The sequence below is a fragment of the Orbicella faveolata genome, unplaced genomic scaffold, assembly GCF_042242905.1.
Source record: "Orbicella faveolata isolate gen_17 unplaced genomic scaffold, um_ofav_v1 contig_1, whole genome shotgun sequence".
In the NCBI taxonomy this organism is placed as follows: Eukaryota; Metazoa; Cnidaria; class Anthozoa; order Scleractinia; family Merulinidae; genus Orbicella; species Orbicella faveolata.
In genome coordinates this window covers 26,954,502-26,971,776 of record NW_028301536.1, presented here as the reverse complement: position 1 = coordinate 26,971,776, position 17,275 = coordinate 26,954,502, and the positions used below count along the sequence as shown (strand labels likewise).

Here is a 17,275-nt window from a genome sequence, read left to right as displayed (position 1 = left end):
ATGTTGGTTTTGCGGTAATTTTTCCGATTTTTCTTGTTTTTTTTTGGAAGAAAGTTTAACATACCAGTTATAGCATACCCCCCCCCCCCCTATCCCCCCTATCGCTATTTTTTTCCCTCTGTCTTCACGAACTCAAAACGGGGGAACGCTTGTTAAGAAGGCTTCAACGTGTTTTCAGTGATGTACACGCAACTGAAAACGGAGATCAGTTCATTTGACAAGGAATGCTTGGTGTCCTTTAGAGGCCAAGCGTTTACGATAGGCTGACTGGAATTTACATAACAAGATAAATCGAAGCGAGGAGAACTGTATGGAAAAAAAGAAGCCCTTTAAATATTTCTTCCATGTTTCGAGTTACGGAAACACTCATGTTGCTAAAACTCGACAGAAACACGCTAAACGTTTTCTATTCCTTACACCTGATTACGCTGAAGTCAACTGAAGCCAGCAACTAAGGCAGCCTCCTTTGGTCACTTCGATCGAACAGGCTGTGGCTCGACCATTCATGTACAAGTTTCAATTGAAAATTTAAGACTTACATATGCGTTGTATCTGGTGGAGTTTTAAGCCTGGCCAAGTTTAAAATAGAAAATTAAAAAAAAAAAAATTTTACTTTGAACAAAATCTGTAACGGAGGTGCCTTACAGTGAAAGTCCTGGAAATGTTTCAAACCCTCTTTAAATAGATCAGATTGAAGAAACATTTTGCACATGATGAGAGGAAGCATTTTCAATAATGTGGTGATATAAAATGACAGAGGGATGTGACGTGATATCATTTAAAAAGAGTTTTTCTTATCATGCCAGTTTTTAATTATCGCATCTTATCTTAACATGTTTTACAACTTCGCCTCCTTTTCAAATTTAATACTTCAATTGTGGTTCCATATTGATGAAAATACATCATGGATGAACAATATTTTGTTACCTTAATTAATTTTATCCCAATTTATCACACGACCGTCACGTCTTTTTGGTCGATCAACATATATATTCATTTGATCAGGTGTATTGCAATGAAATTAACACACAGTTCGTCGGGATTAACCCTTGCGTAAATCTTTTTTTTTTTCTATGAGCAACTAATATCCTGCTAGCGAAATAGGGTATTTATCCATCCATAATTTCTTATATTCTTTTCTCTTTACATCGCGTAAAGCAAACAGTTTTCGCGACGCGTAAATCGATAAATTAGAATAACAAAAGCGGCTGGGATACAAGCCAATCACCGATGTTAACCTTAAGACCTTTGAGTACACATCTTTTAGTGGTGACAGACAAGTCATAATCATTGTATGTTGCATTGTGCTATGGTTATTCTGGAACACAGTCCACTCGAAGAAGGAAAGCTAACAGACATAACTTGTCAGTGAAAAAAAAAAAAAATCGACGCTCTGCTATGAATTTTGGTTCTATTTACATGATTTTTCTCCAGGTAGGACCCTAAATGATGGGGAAATAATTTGCCTTTACCTGACCTGTCCTGCAGTTGTCACGGTTAGAAAAGTTAAGCTCCATATTTGCTTTGCTGTTGGCTTTGAACATATGCCTTGGTATTTCTTGTCTTGACAGTGCGCTTTTTCATCTGCTGCCAAAGACTTGTACAACAAAAGTAAGTAGACGTACGATAAATATAGAGGTCTCCAAGCTGAGGACTGGTTCGTTACGGTATATATTGTTCTTTGGCTATTCATTGATGATACTTGTAGATGCCAGAGTCGTCTTATATTGAATTTTGAAAGGATCAGATGGTTGTAAAGACGTTTTTGTAGTTTGTGAAATTAAAAGGAAGAATTCTTGCTACATTCAGCGATCTTTTTAAACGGTACACGACTATAAATTCGTAACTTGAGACAGACATCTTTGACACTGCGCATTAACCTAAGAAAACATGCAACTATCTCAAACCAAATTTATATACAGAACAATGTGTTTTAGTTAAATGATGCCAGGAAACAGGCTTAAAACAATGTTTGGACCTTTCATTGTATGTGATGACAGTGTGGAAACGAATATGTGCGATTGATGGAGAATTGATTCCAAACGTGTTTCGAAACTCTTCTCGTGCAATTTATGACGTGACAGGAAATGTGCATTCGCTACTGACTCAAATCCGTATAATTTTAGGTTATTATCAAGGGCTAAAATATCCTTATTTAGTCTTTGTGACACGCACTTAATTAAACTTTTTGGCAAGAAAGCGTACCAGGCAAGGGAATATTTACCCAAGGGTAAGAGTAGAAATGCGCGCTTTAACAGCGCGCTTTCTATTCTCTCCTACCCTGGGGCATGTCCTAGTAAATGATTAATTTTTAAGCTACGGCTAAGTTCTACTTCATATACTTAGACCTGTTTGTTGTCGTTATCAAAATAGCGATCTAATTGGGGTTCAAATTTGGCATTGGTCGTAACAGAGATACTGTTAAGTTCAGCATTATCAGTTTCTACTTTTCAAATTAAGTTATTTTTATTGAAACTAATAAAGGTGGTTATGTCTACGCCAGAAACAAAACGGAAAATCCTTGTGGTTGCATTGATGCTTTCAGAGTAAATGAAGGTGGTAGATGCATACAGCTGCTCACCTGAGTTAACGTAAGAAGCTTCGAGATGAATATGTTAACCCAAATATATTGCTTCACAATTACTTAGCAATTTTTATCGACGGAAATTGTAATTATAAAACTCATGGACTTTTAATTCAGTTCCTAGGGAGCGCTTTCTTTCTGTCATACAAAGTGCACAAAGCATGTTTATCCAACGCCATCTGACGGTAATTATGTTTCTAATTTATTCTCTTTCTGAGGAAAACAAAATCCATGTCAAAAGAGAAAATTAATTTGGAGGTGCTAACAGCATTAACAGGACGCACGTCAGTCTCGTGTCTAAAGCTTAGGTGTTCATTTCCCTTAACAGGGTGTAATTAAATCATTCATTTCAGATTCAAATTAGAGCGGAGTGGATTCGTTAGTGCAAAGTGTTTCTTGCTAACTACGAAATCATTCAGAATTTCTTAATTCTGTGTGCATAAAGGCCGTGAATATGAAACTTCGTTTTTATTCTTCGTTAAGTCACTTTTAAAAGCGCTTCACGGGAACCATAAGGTCGTTTAATACCCCAGAACAGAACTTTCCCAATCCAATTACCGATAAATTAGAAATTTGATGAAAGAGCAAAATAACTACCATTTAGTGCCTTGTCCGTTGGAACGCAAAAAAGCCGATATTCCTTGCAAAAAATGAAAAAAAAACTTTCTCGAAATATGATACACATGAAAGAATAATATTGTTGGAACCCTGTCAGGTGTCATGAAAAAAAAAAAAAGAAGGCAAATTCATTATATTGCAGGCTTTTTCATCCTAAAGCTCGTGCTCTCTCATTCAGCCATAAAACTGTTTCCCGCCAAAAATCTTTGAGCGGGCAACATTGCAAAATCTGACGTTGGAGGGTTGTAGTGTACTGCTACCGCGAATGTTGACCGACGAGCGCCGTTGAAAGTGAAATCTGTAATACTGTAACACAATACGAATATCGAATCTAGAGCGTTGAGATTCGCGAGAAACAAATAACGACCAACTATTACGTGTTCAATGTCATCAACACATCCAGTCGTTTCTCCAGTGCCATATTTCTTTCTTTTAAGTTAGACGTAAGGTATTGTTGTTAAGAACTGAAAAAACAAGAAAAGGAAAAAAAAGCACTGGACATTCATATATTTAGAATTAGAGTGCTGGGCTGCAATAAGAAGTCTCTCTAATGAATTCCTTTTCTTTTTCCACTTTCATTGTTAAAAATGCTAGTTCTTATATCTTCTCTGTTTTGATCTCTCAGCTTTTTGTGTTGGTAAATCGTCTGGTTTGCACGCTGACCCAGAAGATTGCAGAGCTTATTATGATTGCAATAACGACAAAACACGCCATCGTACAGGGTTATCGACCGGACTTATGTTTGACCCAAAAAAGAAGACATTCGTTCATTCCTGGAAAATGAACTGTGCAGTAAAAAAAGGTAAGGCTGCAAGAATCATCATACAGCTGATGAAAGCATGGTTAATATAGGGAATGGTTCCAAACCTGGCAAAGTTTTTTGTTGTATGTTTTTGTTGTCTCTTTTGGGAGTTGACCCTGCACAAAACCTGCAAGGTAAAAAACAAAAGGTGTTTGCTCATACAACTAACCAATAGGAGTATCGCGATTATGTCATTCATGCATAGTCTATGAGCATAAAACAAAAGATGTGCAGAGTCAAGGACCTTCCAAACATAAATCGGAGCCTGTTTGTTTGCTTCTTTGATGTTTACCGGGCTTCTTAACCATTTCCCTCAATTAAGTATGATGAGAGACTTAAGTTTACCAGATCTCGTAGAAAAAGCTATTCGATGTCAGAGTCAGATTAAAAATAGAGATGTCATAAGACGTAGTGGTTAGCGTCAAATGTTTCACGCGTACAAATGAAAAATATTTTCAAAGTTCGGTTCTTTATGTTGCTATCCTGCAGCAATTTGGTATAAAAGTAAGATGTCTTTTTGTGCACGACATTGTCATATGATAAAAATCGAAGAAAATCATTTTGCTCCCTCAAATAGTTGATAGTACCCTCACCTGCAGCTTGGCCTCTCTCTAGGCCATGTTGCGGGGAGGAGATGACGTGGTTTTGATGTGGTGTGTCAGACATGTAGAGATATAAAAATGCGTAACTGTTTTTATTTCAGTGTACCGTGAACTTTGGACAAATGTACCAGGGTCCTCAGTGACTGATTTGGAATCCAGCAGTTTGTATCCCTGTGCTCCTTCGAAGACGAAGTTCATTGACACGTTTTGTGTTTACAATCCAGACAGCGGCGATTATTATGGTCAGCGGTTAAGATCTTTCTTCCGAGCTCCTGAGACAGGCAATTATACCTTCCAGACTTCCTGTGATAACGCCTGCCAGCTATGGATGAGCAACAGTGAACTTCCCACCGGGAAACGTCTAATCGTTGATCAGCGCAAATATAACACACGACATCTCTGGGATAAGTACGTCTCGATACGACTGGACACATTATGCCACATATGCAGATGGGTTACTGTAATAAGCAAACCATAGCAAGGATATATGGAAACTCTCACTAGAAGAGCTCACTGTAATCTCCTCCACAAGTGAAAAGGCTAAGCTTTTTTCATACGGGTTTGGGAGATTTGATTTTTTCACTCATGAAATTCTCCGGTTACAGCTTGGATCGAGCAAGAAGATCCAAACAAATTTTTTTCTGCTTGGCCCCTCTTTCTGAGCAACATGCCTGTATGGATCGCAGCAGATTTGAAAATATATAGTTTTCTGATTTGTTTTCTACTCTTTGGAGTGGAGGTGTATGGTTCATTTCTTTCATTATAACAGTCTGACATTTCACAAGTTGCCTGCAATATTTAAGGGTGTCGTTCTAAATGAACTACATGTAACCTTGATTTCTAAGAACTTAATTAAGGGTTTTCCCTTAGGTCTGATGATCAATCTTCAGAAAAGATATACCTTGAAGAGGACAACGTGTACTACATGGAAGTATTACACAAGGAGGATATACTGTATGATTTTATGTGTGTCGGAGCGAAATTTCCTACAAAAAAGAAACAGCAGCCCATTTCATCAAAGCATTTTGTCATGGAAGGAACAGGTATGGTGCTAAAAGGTCTTCGCATTACAGCGTATTAAATACGTTGTATAACATAAGACAATTTACCGCAAGAACACAAGATCTATTTTTATCAAATCCCTGTCTATTCTTATTATGCAACTGACAAAGAGAGAAAACTCGAACACCGCGGAAACACCTCTGAGGGAAAACCATGCTGGATCCTGCTTAAAGAATTTTTAAAGGAGGAATAATTTCGCATTGTGAATGAATCGTTTTGAACTTCAAAAAAAAAACCAAAAAAAACAGCAATCTAGATCCATTTCTAACCCGTGTATTTGATTATGTCTTTTACAGAACTGGACCTTATCGGTTGCAGAGGAAGTGAGCAAGGATTACAAGATGTTAAATGTCAAGCAGAACGTTGTAAAACTCCAGACGAAATGGTAACTAAGCTATCCCGCATGGAGAGTTTCAGTTTATTATTTTACAAATTTTCATTTAGGCTTAGCATGCATTATAACTCGAAATATAAATAGTCCTTTTTAAAAAAAATGCAAAAAAAAAAAAAACAAGTAGCTAGCTACTATTGTTGCTAAAGGTATCCCCGTAAAAGGAAAGGAAGAAGGAAGAAGGAAGAGATGGAGAGAGAAAGCGTAGCGCATGCTAATGAAAACCTCTCCAACTTTGGTTGTTTTTCTTCCATATCTTTTGGCTAAAAGGTACTAGTGTTATTCCATTACTGTTCCAAGTCTGAAACGAATTTTAAGAGATCCTTCCTACTCCCTATGGCTGGACTCAATCTTATATTTGTTTATATTGTTTGTAAAAATAGGGGACTTATTACTTAATACAAAACCGATTTTGTGCTTTCTTTTTGGCCTATTCCTGAAGCCATAAAGTGAACTATTGCAGGAGGGGGGGCTAAAAATACAAATATGTTAAAACGAAATCCAATTAAAGGTCTTTAGAGATAATGCCAACTGCGTTGTAAGAACTCCCAATAATGTGTTTGTTCCTCTCGTACCATTTTACGTTGCTACCGTAAACTCCATCTCCGATGCGTTTGTTGACTTGAGGTGTTTTAACGGTCCTCTTCAACTTTGAATTTAGCTCAAAACCTTCAAGCAGTCTATGGATACGATGACGAAAAGTTTGAAATCAATACCTTCAGACCAATCCCCTGCTTCGCTCCAGCAAATTACGCAAGTCACAAAGGTAAACTGCAATCTGCAATGATTCTCAAACTAACATCGCCTCAGCAGACGGTCGTTCAATTGAGGAATATGGGACATCAGTTAGATTTCCAAGTGTGGTGAAGCAGGAACAGAAGTACAATCATTACTACATTGCCTGCGCTTTTAAGCCGGTTTGCAAACGTTTAGCAAGGGAAATAGCAGACGTCTGCACGCAGGCTACCATTACTACTGCTAACCTGCATAGCAGGCGTAAAAAGGGGGAGAATGGGAAGGAGCGTTAGAGAACATTTTTCGCCTCCCTACCCCATTCCTCGTTTACTCCTGAAACACAGGCTATACTATTATTCAAAACTATCCCATGAAGTCCATACTTAACTGAACTTTGCCAGCTGCACTTTTGTACGGACAATGTATCACTGTCCTTTCCTCGTTCAGCACGGCTTTCTCGGAAACCAATTCACTGTAATTGAAGAAATTTTCCGTGTTGAAATAAAAGCGTCTGTCTGTCTGTTTCACCTGTTGAGAAACGAGAGAGGTGCTGATCCCCATGGAACGAGGTAAAAAAAGGTAAAGTCTGCAGACGAGCCAAGTGGCCCATCAGGCCGGAGCTTATACCGGTTTCTGTAGCATGAAGCGACTAGGAGTATTTCTACTCCCCCCTGGATGGGATGCTAGTCCATCGCAGGGTTACCCCCAGCATTAAGTTCGCCGGTACCCATTTATACACCTGGGTGGAGAGAGGCACTGTGAGAGTAAAGTGTCTTGCCCAAGAACACAACACAATGTCCCCGGCCAGGGCTCGAACCCGGAACGCTCGATCCGGAGACGAGCGCACTAACCATGAGGCCACCGCGCCACCCAACAACAATTTCAGGTGGCTTAGAATTTACTGCAAAGTTTATGATCTTCTTAACACGACTATCCTAAAGAACACATACCTTTATCGAACAAAAAGAAGAGTGTAAGTTGTTGTGTGTCTCGTTGCTTCATCAAACGTTTATTGTTTCTCGCCAGGAAAGCACGAAGACCATAAACGATGTACTAGTAGAAAAAACAAAAGAGCAATGGCGTCGGTCTAATACGAGTTTAGCTATGGAGATTGCAGAGATCACGGAGTCGTTTGGTAAAGAGTTGGCTGACAAATGGTCCAATGAAACATCTGCAGTCGGTTCATCGGAGGACAACATTTGTGAGCAGAATTCATCTTTATTGGCCTTTCTAATTCAAACGCTTTATTGTTAGAATTTTACTCTCATATTCGGTGACAATACTATTACTTTTGTTGAGCAATGTTAGTTCCGTAAGTGAGTGCACTAGGTTGGTGAGATTTTGAAATCAACTCACAGGGAAGAGTTCCGACAGGTTCCATGATAACAAACCCTGGTTTCAGGTTGCCTCACTTGTGCTTACAATTTTGCTGCTGTGTGTTAGTTCTGCAGGCATCAGTGTTGTCTGGCGACTACAGATTTCCAGTGTCTAACATGGACAAAAATTGGAAAGAAATCAACGATTTCCTCACTTTAAAAGTCGCGGGTGAGAAACAAGTGTTGTTTTACCAATATTGCCTTTGATTGATTATTCTTTGCTTTCTTGATCAACTCTTGAGTTCCGTTGTTGACAATGCTTTTTTCAAATTCAAAGCCCGTTGTCACTGTATCTTTTTTAGGAAAAAAAACCTTTAACGCGGCACTTGGGTTATTTAAATAGGTTAAAGGGGCTGAAGGTTTGTAATTTATCTTGCAGAAATCAAGCTTAAAGATAAAACCAAGGCTTTTAGTGTCATTTACAAGAGTTTGCATGAAATGCTACCATCGTCTCCATCCAAGGTTGGAAAGTAAGTATAGATGATATTGTTCAACCAAGCAGACCACGAATACAAACACTCCAAGACCAGTTATAAACATTCTTCTTTGTACTCCTGACTTAGGCACCGTCCACACGTATCCGGATATTTTTGAATCCGCAACTTTTTCTTTCCGGATTCAGAAATTTCCCCGACCATACGTAGCGTATTCAAATCGAATTCGCCTGTCCACATGCATCCGATGGTATCCGGATTCACTCCAGGGAAACTAGACCTACACGTTGTGCTGCCATATTGGTTTATTGTTCGGTAAGAGACTGGACGCGATGTTTCTACGTCATCGGATTCAAAAATATCCGGATTCGCCGTCCACGCGTTATCGGACTCGCTGCGGATTTACTTTTTTCCACTCTGGAGAGCGGATTCAAAGATATCCGGATTCGCTGCGGAATTCGCCGGATGCGTGTGGACGGAAGCCGTATCCGGAAAGAAAAAGTTGCGGATTCAAAAATATCCGGATACGTGTGGACGGGGCCTTAATGTAGAGTGAAGCATTGTGCTCGTTGAAATGCTGCACGCGTTTAACTGCACGCGTTTAACTGTGCAACTTAGGCAAATAAAATCACGAGGTGATCTGCCAGTATATTCAAGTATTATATAAACACGAGTGACTTACTGGAAAATACACCGCGCGTAACATTCATGCGAAACTACATTCAGGACTAGGGTGGCGTATTTTCCACAGTCTCATTAGTGAGGATATTGATGACATCATTAATCGCTTTTCACGGTTTCTTGTGCAGTCAGTTGGTCTATATGGTAAAAAGAAAATTACACAATGGCTTGACGATATATGAATTTTATTTTCTCATGTTGTTTTACCACGAGAAAATATAATTCAAACCTTTGCAACGCCGTGTAACATACTATATGTCTAAGTACTTCTAGCGTAAAATCTGCGTTTCTCGCTTTTCAGAGAAAAAGGCAACGAAACGAATTACGAGCTTAACAGTCGCATCATTGGAAGTCTTGTGACGCCGTCAGCTACTGGTAAAAACCTGGATGTCCGTGTTACTCTCCAGCACTTAAAGGTAAGTCCTACTTGGCGCGGACCAAATAAGGCACCTGTAACGAAATTAAATAAATTTATTTTTAAAAGTGAAGAATGATAATCGCAGTAAACTTTCCAATTTAAGCAATTGGAAAGAAGAAGCCTGAAAAAATCAGGGCTTCAACGGGATTCGAACCCGTGACCTCCGCGATACCGGTGCGATGCTCTACCAACTGAGCTATGAAGCTGCACATTGGGAGCGAGGTCAATTAATTGAGCTCACATTTTCCCATGAGGAGTGAAATGATGTGAAGTATGTATGAAATAATTCATATTAGAACTGTGGTTGTAGATGAAAGTGAAGAATCATCATCGTAGTAAACGAGAAGATATGAACTCAATTGATTGGCCTCGCTCCCAATGTGTGGCTTCATGGCTCAGTTGGTAGAGCATCGCACCGGTATCGCAGAGGTCACGGGTTCGAATCCCGTTGAAGCCCTGATTTTTTCAGGCTTCTTCTTTCCAATTGCTTAAATTGGAAAATTTACTACGGTGATCATTCTTCACTTTCATCTACAGCCGCAGTTCTTATATGAATTATTTCATATATACTTCACAAATTTATTTTTGTTCGACATGAAAGAGGATACATGCATGAGAGACTTCTTCCTCCGATGAAACATTAAAAAATGTATCTTTATTTGTAAATCTAAAGTTTTGGTTATACCGTGTCAAACGGTATTATTATTATACAAGTTTACAACGTACTCAGTGAACTAAAAGGTGATTTATGAGCACTGAAAACAAGTGACTTTTCAAGGACTTTTCATCATCCTTACAGTAAATGCAAAGAGGTGTGAAAACTAGAAAACTACTAGTAGCAATAATATAACCACATGTGATGTTGTATTGATTTCATCGAGTAAATTACCTGTCCAGTACACGCATCAGTAAGCAGTTAGTGACTGGCATTATAAGATGCTATCTTTCTTTTCAGTTCAAATCAAATGCCACTCAGGTACCAATGTGCGTGTGGTGGGACTTCACTGCTGGGTGAGTACGAGTGAATCAGCAAACAAGCACATAAGCACAGCAACATGAAAATTCTTATGGAAATCAAAATGGATACTTCCTTATACATTTAAGCAAAGATGTTATCTCAAGATTAGCAAACAATCATATGACTGCCAATGTGGATATTATGCTATTTTTTGACATATCACAGGTTGAAAATTGAACGTTATTATATAGAATCTCTAAATTTCTCTCACACTCACTGCATTACTAAAAACAAATCAAAGTCTAATTATGGTTTACTTTAACAACATCTTTAGGGGCGTAAACAGCACTGGCCTATGGTCGACCAAAGGGTGTGACGTGGATACTGCTGCTTCAAATGAAACCCACTCAGTCTGCAAATGTGACCACCTCACTAACTTTGCAGTGCTGATGCAGATCAAATCGGACTCAGACCTGGAGGTAAATTATGTCCTCACAGTAGGGATAAGACAATGCAAGGGCAGTACGAGGGAAATAGACGATAGGGCACGCCAGATTTAATAGATATTAGTAGTGCTTGTAGCTCCTGACTGAGAAAGATCCGCAATAGAAAAGGTGGACTTAGTTTTCCGTGCCTCGTGTGGCCCTCTGCAACCAAAATTCTCTATTCCAGGAATGTTTTACCAAAGAGAGAAAATGTAGCGTTACTTGCGAATTAGCATGACCGGACAAAATTTCCTGTAAGACGAAGTTGTTCAACATCTTTACAGTTGTGTGTTACATGTACATGAAAATTTACTACTTAAAAGGCTTTCTGTCCATTTGTTGTTTTAGCTATAGATGATACATTAAAATACGCTTTTTCGTTTATTAGGTTGATGAGTCCCATGCTGTAGCATTAGAAATCATCACTTACGTGGGCTGTGGATTGTCGTTGATTGGCGTTACCCTTACAGTCGTCATCATCATATGTTTGTCGTAAGTTCAGATACTGTTATCCAACTAATCTCAGAGATCCCTTCCAATCAATTGTGGGATCTGATTCAATCAAACTGAGCTTAAATCTTAATAATGTCGCTTAAAAATATGGTGCGTTGGACCCCGGACTGATGTGTTCTTTCAGTGCCCCTCCTGACCAAAAATCGACTGGCATGCCACCCAGGCTTTGCCCACTTCACGCTGCCGGGTTTCATGATCACTAACCTTGTCTGACAACGTAAAATAAAATAATTTTGGGCTAGTTATCCATTCGTGTACGTTGTAGTGATTTCGTAGCTTCCTTATTTCGGGTGGTCATCATTTAAATTGTACACTTTTAACAATATAATATAATTTGGAACTTTTCATTTAAACTCCACAGCGGTGTGCGTTCAGAGAGGAACCTCATTCATGTAAACCTGTCGCTGTCTATCGGCATCTTTCAAATTATTTTCCTGGCAGGAATTGAAGCAACTAGTAATGAGGTTTGTTAACCGGAAAACAAAGAATACTTACAATAACTCTTTATCCACAAAAGTTTGTATTTTTCTTCTTTTTTTTTTTCAATTTGTTAACGTTGCGTTCTGCTCCTGTTGTGGTTGTCGTTGTCATTGTTGTCATTGTTATTGTTGTTGTTGTTGTTGTTCTTCTTCTTCTTCTTCTTCTTCGCCTTTCCGTGCTGTTTACTTCAATTTAATTAATTGACCGTAACTGATGCAGTTTTAGTTTGCAGAAATGATTTCGAAGTTGTATTCCATTTCTTTGCAGGTTGCCTGCACGTTGGTAGCGGTGTTACTTCACTATTTCTTGTTGGTTTCATTTGCATGGATGTTAATTGAAGGCGTCCATCTCTATGTTATGGTCGTCACTGTTTTTGAAAACAGCAAAGAACAACTTCGTATATACGGATTATGCGCATACGGTGAGACCATCTATTGAAATTGTCTTATAAATAAAAAAGGAGTTTCTCGTTGATCGGAACCTGGCCGAAAAACATGCATCGTCAGTTTTCTTAAACTAAACCGTAAAGTTAAGCGTATGTTCCAAATAAATAAAGTATTGTGTCAATGTATAAGTCTTAGACTGATGATCAAACATCACAAATTCCAACTGACCCACACCATTCTAGATTCATAGTTATCAGCGAGTTGTACAATGCCAGTCGAAACAGTATGAATTTATGTTTTAAATTTTCCTTAACAGGTTTGCCTGGAATTGTTGTTCTTATTGCTGCCAGTGTTGCCCATGATGGTTACGGTACAGACTCCCGGTATGAAGTCAAATTACTGTTTGAAGCCACATGGTTGGATATCACGTTGTTTTTAGACCAACTGGGGTTCATCAGTATTGACCAATATTTCAAACTTTTCCTAATAACGTTTTTTCTATTGAAAATTTAACTAGACTTCACCAACTACTAGCAGCATCCAATGTATACAGCCGGATTAGGCTGTCTTACTATTGATAACTACAAGGAAATCTGGCTCTCTTTCATTCTAAGTTGTAAAAGCTTGCTTTGCATGGTTTACAGCTATTTTGGATTCAGAAAAGGCACTTGTCAAATTGACGCCTTGGAAAATCAGTTTATAATAAGTACATTAAATTTAGGTTTATTTACGCATTTTACGTTTTCCCTTCAAGGGAAACATGAAACATACACACACGCAATTCAGTTTTATACACAAGAGACACCAACTACTTTAGTCATCAGGCATCAAATTATACAAATGATAAACAATAACAAAATAAGACTCTTCTTGTTCTAGCTGTTGGCTGTCAGTGACAAACGGAGTCATTTACGCTTTCGTAGGACCTGCACTGGCAGTAATCCTGGTGAGTGAAAATGTTTGCAGGAGTTGTGCTGATGGTGTCGTGGGCCACTTTTATAACAACAACAACAACAACAACAACACAGGGTTGTCAATTTTTTGTTGACTTTAATTTGAAAAGTTAAATTGGCACATATTCTGCCACCAAACAGCGGCACCATCACTTGTCCTTCACCAGCCAAATACTGCCTTTTCCAACAAATAAAAAATAACCGCAAGTAAACTTGAGTGAAACTAATCGCAAGTAAACAATGCATTTGGCGTTCGGCGTTCGGCGTTCGGCGTTCGGCGTTCGGCGTTCGGCGTTCGGCGTTCGGCGTTCGGCGTTCGGCGTTCTGCATTCAGCAAAATACCCCTGCCGGGATCCCTCAATTACACTGTGGACCGCAAACTCGGCCAGTAACAGGTATTTATGACTGTAATCTCTGCACCTGCTGCCCGATTAGGCAGATTTTTCATTAATTTTGGTAAGTTTGTTTGCAGGTGAATACAGCAATTTTAGTCATGGTTATCAGGGAGATTTTTAAGGTACAAACGAATGGAGTCTCTCGTTCGACGAAGTTTGATCTTGTCAAGTAAGTAAATGGTGACTAAATTGTTTAAAGTGCAGTTGGTTTCACGAGGTTTGCTGGAACCTGGTGATCGTGTCTAGGTAATAAAGGTCTTACTAAGAGTATGTGAAACATTGTTAGTCAGTTCTATGTAATTGACCGGCAAACAGTCGATCCCCATTGCTACTGAAGCCATCGAACGGCCAGAAACATATCACCGTATAAATGACAACTTTATGTTCGGAGTAAAAACACAACCGCGCACAAGCAAGGAGATCCTCAGCCCAATTCTGCAGAAAGAGAGAGGAATTAATAGCCATAAGGCTATCTTGCGCTATTGCCCTGGCCTTGTTCGCTACTACATGTATTTGAGCTTTATTACTTAACTGCATTTTTGATCGAAAGCCTTTTCTGTTTTCTGTTTTCTGTTTTAATACCTTCTTTGCTGTTGGCATCCTGGGGGACAGGTTCAATTCAATTTACACCATATAGGACATTTAGATACATTTTATAAGTAAAGTAATGAAACTAGTAAAAAAAATATATAGAGCCGTAAAGAAATAAAATTTATATGTGAGCGGTGGCCAAAGTAGCAAGAACTTTCTTGTTGGCCACCGCCATGGTCAAGTTAATGGCTAAGCTCGATCTGCATACACTACATTACATCATACATACTCTACATTTACACTTATATAATAGCAAAATCAAACAGCAAAGTAATACATGGCAGCAAAATCAGATTTGATTATTCAGAAGGTGGCATTTGTACTCTTTGCTCAGTTCAGAAGTCTCTTGAAATGCCCCACCCACATTCCAATGAACCTGATCACCTCTTATTTCACATCATTAGGTCCGGAGTCAAGTCAGCAACCGTTCTCTTTCCTTTACTTGGCATTACGTGGCTGTTCGGTATTTTAGCACTGGACGCTAAGACCATCGTGTTTCAGTACTTCTTTGCCATTCTCAACTCTTTACAGGGATTCTTCATTTTCATATTTCACTGCCTGCTTAATTCAGAGGTAAGGAAATACTAAGGGATCTTTCTTTTCTCAGCATCTTGCATGAAACTGAACGTTCATTGTATTTTTAAGATTTGTAATTTGCCTCTATAATTTCTCAATCCATGAGTCACGTTGTAATGTATTATGGATATAGCAACACGCTTGGGTAAAGAATGAAATCATACAACACTTGGAAATGCATGGAAAAGTAAAAGAAGCAGACGAATAGTTCTCGTCTGCAGAGTCCTAAAAAGATTCCGAAGTTTTATTTTTTCGAGATTCTCAACATGCTTTTTGTTCAGGTACGAAAGGCAATGCAGCGAAAGAAAGAAATCTGGTCCAGCCGTCGAACTTTCTTCACGCCTTCTTCGACCATTCCTTCGTCGGCTGCTGCTGCTACAACATCTCATGGGGCTACGCTATCGGTAATCATGTTTAATATTTGCTATGTGGTGCTTACGCTAAATACAGATTATTCCACGAGCGCGCATTGGATATGGGATGGTAATTAAATAGCTATAATCATCTCATATCCAACAAGGGCGGGTGGAATAATTGTTTAATTAAAAACGCCTCCAACATATAGAAAAATAAAATAAAAACAAAAACGCGCCGAAGAATTACCGTACGCTCGACCGTGTTTGTAGAACATGGTGGCTCATATACCACGATGACTAAGTCAATGAAAACCCTTGAATTGCGTTATCCAGTAATCCACTTTAGTAATTGTTCATATACTATAAGCCAATGAAAACTCTTAAATTGCATTATCCATTGTTCCAGTCTTTAATAATAGAGTGTATGTTAACTTATAGACTACGAGTAGTCCCTCTAGCTTTCCGTCGAGCGTGACCGTAAATACACCCGCGAGGAAAAATGCCCGCGCGAAATTTCGCGCGGTCATTTTCGTCTTGTGATTTTCTTTCGCGTCATGCACGACGGACTAAACGAAAGAGGGACTACTCGTAGTCTATTTAACTTATGTCCCAAAGGTTCCAGTTTTTTCGACAGGTTATCTTCGGATAAGTCACACTGTTAAACGTAGTATATTCAATTGTCAGTAATTTATACTTCTTTTGCAACAATTAAACAATGATGATGATGCCGCCGCTGCCGTTGCTGCTGCTGATGTTTCTGGTACATTAATGACCAATGCGCTTAGAGTCGACTTATGTTTATGTATTTTTAAGGACGTGAACATGATATCCCACTCTGATGGCCCCACTAACAGCCAACGCGCCGTGGATGGTGATAATATTGAATGCAGTCCCGTGTCCGAAAAGAACGCTCCTCACGAATCGGACAAACAAGCAGACGTCAATCCTAGTGGCACTTGCCCAACAGCCAGAGAGCACTGTCCAGCTTGGCTTTCCAAGGAACCAACCGAAGGATCTGCAAAAATTAAACTGCCTCCTGTGACGGTTCCAGCAAATAAGAAAAGAAAGCAGAAACGAGTCCTAAACAAAAACCCGAAACAGAACAGAAAAGGAAAACTAACTACGGTTATAGAACCATTGCAAGAAGAAACTAACGAATCGAATGTCAACGCGTGAGAAAGATGATAAAACGTGATTGTTGTTTAACATCTACCATTCTGCAAAACATGAAAACCCATTTGAATGGCAGTGTTCCTTTCGGGGATAATCATTTAAAGACATTGTCTCTTTCACCTTTGTATATACCTAAATTTTACTCTAAAACCGGTGGTGAAATGAACTGTGACGTGTCAATTTATAAATAATACACCCTTATTTATGATCCTGAATACTGGGAAGGTTCTCCTTTTTTTTTCATCTTTTCATTTCATTAAACTGCCAAAGAGAGAGTGAGTTTCACCTGTACATAATTTAATCCTGTCTGAACGACTTTTAAAATGGCAGAGTAAGTCAAAATATTAAGAAGAGAATACTATTTTCTTTACGCCTAATAAAGCAAAAGAGCTTAGTGCAAATCTCGTTCGAGCACCGATCCCGGTACTTGTTAAATGTTTTCCGCGAATGCCCTTCTCTCTAGTTTCAGCATTTATTTTTGGCTCAGTACATTGTTTCAGTGCACGCTACCAAGACAATTTTACAATCCCTTTATTGTGAATCCCTATAACAGTGCTAATTCTGATTTAGCTGTCTGAGTGTGATATGTTCTGGTTATCGATTGAAAGATATAAACGTGAAGGTTTACCGTCAAAGTTCAATGAAATTGAAAAATGTGCCATGCAGGCCCCTCGATAATATGAATTCGACGTTTAATAAATGGGAA

The 17,275-nt window shown here is 38.9% G+C and overlaps 1 protein-coding gene across 1 annotated transcript; it reads left to right on the top strand.

The window, feature by feature from the left end:
- Positions 1-965: 965 nt before the first annotated feature.
- On the top strand, positions 966-16,970 carry LOC110061807 (adhesion G protein-coupled receptor L2-like). Its single transcript, XM_089298305.1, has 22 exons — positions 966-1,434; positions 1,572-1,611; positions 3,828-4,004; positions 4,708-5,014; positions 5,477-5,649; positions 5,965-6,053; positions 6,721-6,825; positions 7,821-7,995; positions 8,238-8,339; positions 8,550-8,640; positions 9,587-9,701; positions 10,659-10,714; positions 10,996-11,140; positions 11,535-11,638; positions 12,021-12,123; positions 12,407-12,560; positions 12,842-12,908; positions 13,405-13,471; positions 13,951-14,042; positions 14,869-15,037; positions 15,322-15,444; positions 16,210-16,970. The coding sequence occupies exons 1-22, from the start codon at positions 1,399-1,401 to the stop codon at positions 16,570-16,572; spliced, it is 2,853 nt and encodes a 950-aa protein (XP_089154431.1). The 5' UTR covers positions 966-1,398; the 3' UTR covers positions 16,573-16,970.
- Positions 16,971-17,275: the final 305 nt, after the last annotated feature.

Excerpts from the sequence above, each read along its gene's own strand:
- LOC110061807 (XM_089298305.1), top strand. The coding sequence starts at position 1,399 with ATGAATTTTGGTTCTATTTACATGATTTTTCTCCAG. Across the intron at positions 11,141-11,534 it reads AATCGGACTCAGACCTGGAG|GTTGATGAGTCCCATGCTGT; the intron begins GTAAATTATGTC and ends TTCGTTTATTAG. Across the intron at positions 11,639-12,020 it reads GTCATCATCATATGTTTGTC|CGGTGTGCGTTCAGAGAGGA; the intron begins GTAAGTTCAGAT and ends TAAACTCCACAG.